Raw genomic sequence first — 7,347 nt, forward strand, 5'->3', positions numbered from 1 at the left:
GTTGAATTCCACGTCATTTATTCATCATCCACACTAGAACTTGTCTCAGAAAAAAAATGTATATCTTTTAACATAACTTTCAGGTATAGAGATATAATTTTCCCTAGGCAAGTGCCTGTGACTATCGACGTCACTATCCACTAGAACTTGCGCTCATCCGATGTTCAGTACCTCAGTACTTTAATTTTTCTTGTGCTGCCGGGTAGGGTAATATAATAATTTTATAAAATAGCTATTTCTAAGTTACTAGTATTTGGTAACCTTTTTGGTAACCTTTTTGGTGTTTTGGGGCTGGGAACACAGTCAACATATATATGTTCCTGTCTGGGGTGACTATATGATGCTTCGTTTTAACTTAAAGTAGGAAATGTGTTTTATAGACAGAATGCTAAGACTCAAGATTTCATAATTTGGCACTGGTCATTGTTGGTATTAGTAATTGGAACCAAGTGTGTGCGCATCAGTTGTGTATAAACCCTTTTTTACTTTAATTTTACAGGACAGTTGATATTCCGTACTATGACACAAAAGTAATGGTACTCCAGATAATGGAGGGAATAATCAAAAGAAGAACATAGAATACTTTCACTAGTTTCTCTCCTATTCCGAAAATGTCTCCTTGAACTTGGCCGAAGTTACAAAATGAAACTAACATTGCCATTACGGCTGCTGTTGACAAAGCCGTCTTACAAATCAGTAATTCCAATCTGCTCTTCATTTAAAAAATGTCCTTCACACATATCAGAGAAATTTCGTGCATTTTCTACGAACAAATCTCTATTGATGTCCAATGAACGACCTTTAAAATTAATGAAATTGCCAAAAATAGTTCAACCTAATGTTATATTATGGCTAAAAAATAAATATTTTGAATTTTTAATAAGGAACTACTATGATGCATCGTTTTCACAGTCAGAATTCCTAGCAGGAGCAACACAAGTAAGTTTATATAATCCGTTTTAATTTATTATGTAACTTGCTAATTTAATTAAACCTATCCAGATATATATATATATATGTCAATGTGTTTGTATTTACAGATATCAGGTATGCTCATGTCCAATACACTTTTGCACCCTTTACATTCACACGTTCACCCCTGAGGTCAGTTTGCACCCTACGCGTTCGCACCCAATTTTAAATCAAATTCCAGTTGAATTATTAGAAAATCCTGATTGATTAATTAACTTGCTGATATGTTAATAATGCATACATTTAGCTCAGTTTGAGTAAAAGTTTAAAGATTTTAACTGAATAGCATGAAAGATAATTGTTTTTAACAGCTTGGTCCCTCAGCATGCTCAGTGTGATCACACTTTATATTGAAACAATGAAAACAAAAATTTACATTGTATATGTAATAGCAAGGACGTATATGTTAGTTATACGTCCTTGGTAATAGCAATACCTTTTACAAAAACATGACAATACTGTCCTGATAACGATTTATTCAACACAATAAAAATGTTGTTAGAATCTCACTTTATTTTGAAACAATGAAAAAAAAATGTTTTAACAGCAATATACTCTATTACAAAATTATTAAACACAAAACCAATAAATAGGGTGCAAAAGTGTAGGGTGAGAATGGACTTTGGGTGGGAAGATGTAGGTTGCGAAAGTAAAAGAGGCGAACGAGAATGGGCGTAAACTTTTTTTTTTTTTTGGAAAAGACCCAGATTGGTATTTAAATGAGCAACATTACAGGTGCTACTAGTGGTGTAGGTTTATTTATGTTAGTTGAATTGTGTGTTTTGTGCAGATCTGATGAGTCGAACCCTTTTCAACTTATTTTTACATCATGTTGTTTTTTTTGTTTGTTTATATTTAACAGTCCCAGATTACACTTAGGGTAGGGCCGAGTGTTTTTACCCTGCTTTATAACCCAGCCACATCAGACATTGCCTGTCCTTTGTCCTTTCACATTACTGAAAGTCTACATTTTAAAAGGAAGTGGATTTGAAGATAGGTTTAAAGATTTGAGTGTCATGAGAACACAGAACTGAGGAACAGACACAGATTTGAGGCTTGACAAAGGGCAACAAATTTTATTGTCATGACATCAAGGGACATAGATCTAAGTCCTAACATTCTGGATATTCATAAAATGTTTTAAAAAAACATTGAAAAGCAATAACAATAATAGTAGACATGATGTTATGATACTCCTATTAAATCTACTAACTCTTACAGATTCATAGGCAGTCAACAAGTGACAGGGATAAACCAATCATATCGTCACTATTTTACCCAAGGTGGGATAATATTAGTTACACAGTGTTCAATTGTCCTAATACGAGAATTTATCGGGTCAATAAAATTCATATCGGGTGAGGCGAAGCCAAACCCGATATGAATTTTATTGACCCGATAAATTCTGTATTAGGACAATTGAACACTATGTAACGAATTTATCCTGATTTTGTTTATTAAATATTATTATATTCAAATTCAATTTTTGGACAATATCAACAGTCAGGGGACTTACTGAAATAAGTGATTTTTAAATCACTTATTTGAGTAGCAAATTCAAAGTTTTGTCACAAATTGGGATTATGTATTTTTTTCAAAATTTTAAACACATAGGTTTAAATAATATCTTTTAATTAGTAAAATTTAAAAAAAAATTAACTTTTTGCTTCTTTTAAGTAGCAAGGTTTATGCCTTTGATGCTATCATTTAGCTGAAAATTCTATTTTAGTTGAAAACATGCTATAATAATGGCTTTACATAATGAACTGATACTTTCTTAAAAGATTTCCCCCAGCAGTGGGAGTATTTTTCCTGTGAAGTTCAAGGTTTCATCTTTCAGATTATGTAATAAAATTCTACTGTTCGCGATAAAAATTTCACTGTTCGGGGGTGTTGAAATTAGTGGGGGTTATTAAAAGAATGATACTTAAAGAAGTGATTTTTGGGAAGGAAATTGAGGTCTGATACTTAAACAAGTGATTTTTATGTCATTATCCTAGATTCAGTACAAGGTCATCACCTGAAATGACCTGGTCATCCTAGACAACATAGATGTTGGTTCTGATAAGTTTAGAAACATAATTAGTCTCTGGATCATTAGTATTCTATATTTAAAGCTACAATAAAATTAAATCACTTCTTCTAGTGATTAATTTGTACTACTTAAATAGGTGATTATTAAAGAAAGACAACTCTAACTTCCAACCTTTATGGAAATAATGTTACTTGAATCAGTGATTTCGAAAATCACTTATTTAAGTAAGTCCCCTGACTGATCAATAATATATTTTAGATATTTAATATAAAACTGTGAAAAATTAAAAATATTATGACTATAGCAACTCAATTTTTTATTTTTTTAAATTTTTGTCAATGGTATAAGGGAGATAATTCCAATTGACGTAATAAATAAGGGAGATAATTCCAATTGACGTAATAAATAAGGGAGATAATTCCAATTGACGTGATAAAAAATTTATTAGGACAATATCAGCCAATCAAAATGCGAGAAATTACTCTAAATCAGGATAATAACCATGAATAACATATATATATATCATTTGATCATTAGACATGTTGCAAGACACTTGTTTATTATTTTAATTTTAGGCTATCACTCATGTGTCTAGTCTTATATCAAGTGGACAGTTTGAAGATTTAGAAGAGTTAGTTGATCCTGATGTAAGTTAGATATCTCTATAGAATAATTGTACTGTATTCATAACATGTTTGGGATTTCATTGATACTAATGCAGGAGATGATTTAGGGTATTTAACAAATCTAACAAGCATTGATACTATTGTTAACAAGTCTGTACACAAAACGGTGCAAAGTGATAGTGATTTATACTATATCAACAACAGAAACTTACCAATTTTGAACTTAATTTTCAGTTATAAGTGAAGTATGGAAATCTTATTTCATTTCTAGTTCATTTTTTCTTTAGCTCAAAGCCAAAATGTGGGTGAAAAACCAAAAGCCAAAAAGTGGGCGATCTGATCATAATTAATTAAAATGTATCGTCTTATATGCTTGATTCATTTTGATAACCTGACAAACTATACTATATATCCATCGATTTTTTTTCCATCATATCATTTACACATTTTAGTTACTGTACATGTCATTGCATGTAGGTCAACTGAATCCCTCTCATTTTTTGGACTGTCCAAGTCATTTTGTATGCTTGAAACTGCACATCAGGTTTTCATATGAACATAATTCAACACCACCCACAGAAGCATGTTAATTTTATCATGTATCACATTTAAGTCACATATAAGTCACATTTAAGTCACAATATATACATTAATGGTATTCCAATTAAGAAATGTATCCCTTTTCTTAACATACTGATGTAGATTTAAACCCAACTAATGTGCTAATTAGGTTAAATAACACTGTCAATTTAGACCAAATATTATGAAAGAATGATAATGATTAGAATCAAGCTTATTGTATTGCCCTTTTATTGTCTTACAGCGACTGTGAAGGTGAATGTCAGATCTTTTGTAGGTATGCATGCATTAGGCATAAAAAGAAACCTTTAATCATTGAAACTTTTACTGTTAGATTTAAGGCATTTTTTTCAAATGACTGTGCACTTACTCCAGTTCTGCTGGATTGATTTCATACAAACTTTACATTATTGCAGGGATTAATAATTTTAGGAAGTTACCTTTTGATTTATTAAATTTTTAGATATGTTATTCTAAAGTTATGAGACTTTAATTGCTGATTAAAGTAAATTTGTTTTTGTAACTTGAGTTTGCTTTGATTGCGTAAGTGAAGAACAAATATAAAAAATAGTTTGTTGCTTTGCTTATGATTTTATTCTGATGTTCACATTATAAATTTTGCTTGCAGTCTGTTGAAGAAATAAAGAGGAATTACAATCGCTTAAGTGACAAGCAACACAGAGACTTGAAAATAATGGAAGACCATATTATTAAAATGTTTGTCCATCAAATTGGTATGATGTTTGGAAACTCAGGTATGTATCAACAGATATATTGATTTTGCATGAACATAGCATGCTTGCAGTTACAGAAACCAAGCACAAAATACAATGTACTAATTTAAAAAAAAAAAAAAAAAAAAAAAATCAGGATTGTTTAGTTTGATGTATTTATAGAAAATCTGTCTATTGTTGAAGACTTTATTTTTACCATTTGGTTATGTGTGTGTCAATCATTACATTGCAGATGTTTTGACATATCTTTATATTTATATTGATGTCATCTGTTGATCATGAATAAATAAAGGCATACCGCTGTTCACAAGTTATAAATAGATTGAGAGAAAACAAATCCTGAGGCAAAACAACAAAAAGAAAAGCGAAGGCAACATACATAAAAATGAAGGATTTGATAAGAAATGTCACATTCCTGACTTGGTACATGACATTCAATAAAAATGGTGGTTTAAATTTGGTTTTATGGCCAGCCAAACCTCCTGCTTATATGACAATGTTAAAAAATATCACTAAATGACATCAATATGTAACAGAAATACAGCACAAACAATCTTAGAACTTCCAGCACAGATAAATGTACAAACAAACAATACAACAGTCACTACAAAAATGTAAAGAAGAAGTGTCTGTGTTTGGACTTAAATGTATTGTTTTACAAGGCATGATATATTTTTTTGTTATTCACATATTTTCTTTTTTGCCATACAGGGAATGTATTTGTTGAAATAACTGTTGTGCTTCATTATAATTCTCCTGATGATAAGTCACTAAAAGAAACCACTCATGAAATCAAGACAGCAGAGGATATAATTAAAGCCGCCTTGGAAATAACAAAGAAAGTTGTCAATGCTAATTACAGGTAAACAAGTGAACAGTCGAAGCAATAAGTTCATCTAAACAGCTTTCACATTTGTGCCTGTTTGACTGTGTGCTTTGTCAGACAGATTAAGGATTTACTAATAGAAAGGAACTTGTATTTTACATACTTACAGATATGTCTTCTGAGATGTTACATCCCATTTTTGTCTGGCCTTTTGTCAGGTCTTTACGACACAGATTTTTTTTTTAATCAACAAAAATATTTTGCTCTGATACATGCTTTTAAATTTCATAAAATTCTATCCTTGTTATAAAAAGTTTTTTATGTCTAAAAAATCAATTTAACCACAGACTGGAACTAAATGTTGAGGCCAAAAGAATGTAGGCTGTCTCCCTTCTTCCACAGTTTTCTTGTAGTAAGATACACAGGGGATATTATTTTATTCCCCTGCTGTAGTGGAGGGCACATTAACTTTTGTCTGTTAGACATCAGTAATTTTGTCAAGCCTGCTTTAAATGACCTTTACAGAAGCCATTTATGATTAAGAGTTAATATTTGAAGGAAAATTTCGAAAGATTTTTTTTTTCAATTTGTAGCATTTTACTGATAGATGGACTAAGTGTTTTTGTAGTTTACATTTACATACAGTATTGGAATAATTTTTTTTTGACATCAATTAATTTGTCTAACCTTCATGAAATGACATGATAATTGTCTGAATTTTTCTTTAAGATCAAGAAATAACTTCAGAAGTATAATTTAAATTTAAAAAAACTATTTTATAATTTTGTATTTCATTGATAAATGTTATTTTTCACATGTGCCAAATTAAATTTTTTATAAAACTTTTCTTTCTCTTTGCAGATTTATCAAAGAGTGTACAAAGGGTTCAGAGAGTGACTGGATCATCAATGGAGTGAACCATTTTTCTATATTTAGAAATGAAGAGGAAGAAGAAAACTGATATATGATTTTTTTTCTAAATGAAATGTATCTTTGTTTATAAAATATTAAAATTTGATATGTGTTTTAAAATATTCATTTGACAACAACATGTAATAAATACTGAAAATACATTTAAACAATTACACAAAAGATTTTTGTATTTGTAACAGTAATTTAATAATGATTGCTGCAACCCAAAAATCCTCATATATCACATTTAAGAAGGAAAAGCTGATATATTTCAAAAAATAAACTGACCAAATAAAGCAAGTAAAAAGCAATATGAGAAAGACAACCACTTATCTTTTACTTAACGAACTAGGAAAAAGGTTTGTTCAGCTTAAAGGTATTATATGAGGATAGCAAAATTAAAAAGAGAGATGCATGGTAGAAATACAAATTGAAGAAAGAAAACAATTAGAAACATGCAGTGTCCAGGCTGTTTAAAAATAATAAACATGTAAAGTATATAACCATAAAACAAGAAGAAAAAAAAACAAAGTGTTTCATGATATTTTGTTGAAATTTTTTTGTTGTTGTCATGTCCTAAAAAAACCAGGTGGTTTATCATCATATTTAAATTATACAACAAGACCTTCAAATTCTTCAGAGGATAATTTTAAGAGAGATAAT

At 30.0% G+C, this 7,347-nt stretch overlaps 1 protein-coding gene across 1 annotated transcript; it reads left to right on the top strand.

The window, feature by feature from the left end:
* The first annotated feature begins 584 nt into the window (after nt 1-584).
* LOC139517689 (m-AAA protease-interacting protein 1, mitochondrial-like) lies at nt 585-6,796 on the top strand. The gene is made up of 5 exons (XM_071308985.1): nt 585-939; nt 3,583-3,654; nt 4,841-4,967; nt 5,658-5,808; nt 6,634-6,796. Exons 1-5 carry the CDS (start codon nt 643-645, stop codon nt 6,731-6,733), a joined length of 747 nt encoding a protein of 248 aa, XP_071165086.1. The 5' UTR covers nt 585-642; the 3' UTR covers nt 6,734-6,796.
* Nucleotides 6,797-7,347: the final 551 nt, after the last annotated feature.

This window comes from Mytilus edulis, chromosome 3 (assembly GCF_963676685.1).
Source record: "Mytilus edulis chromosome 3, xbMytEdul2.2, whole genome shotgun sequence".
Lineage (NCBI taxonomy): Eukaryota > Metazoa > Mollusca > Bivalvia > Mytilida > Mytilidae > Mytilus > Mytilus edulis.

What these genes read in the sequence shown, in the direction of transcription:
- LOC139517689 (XM_071308985.1), top strand. Translation starts at nt 643, where the DNA reads ATGAAACTAACATTGCCATTACGGCTGCTGTTGACAAAGCCGTCTTAC. An exon ending in TCCTAGCAGGAGCAACACAA is followed by an intron (nt 940 to 3,582) that starts GTAAGTTTATAT and finishes TTTTAATTTTAG; the next exon opens with GCTATCACTCATGTGTCTAG. An exon ending in GTTGTCAATGCTAATTACAG is followed by an intron (nt 5,809 to 6,633) that starts GTAAACAAGTGA and finishes TTCTCTTTGCAG; the next exon opens with ATTTATCAAAGAGTGTACAA.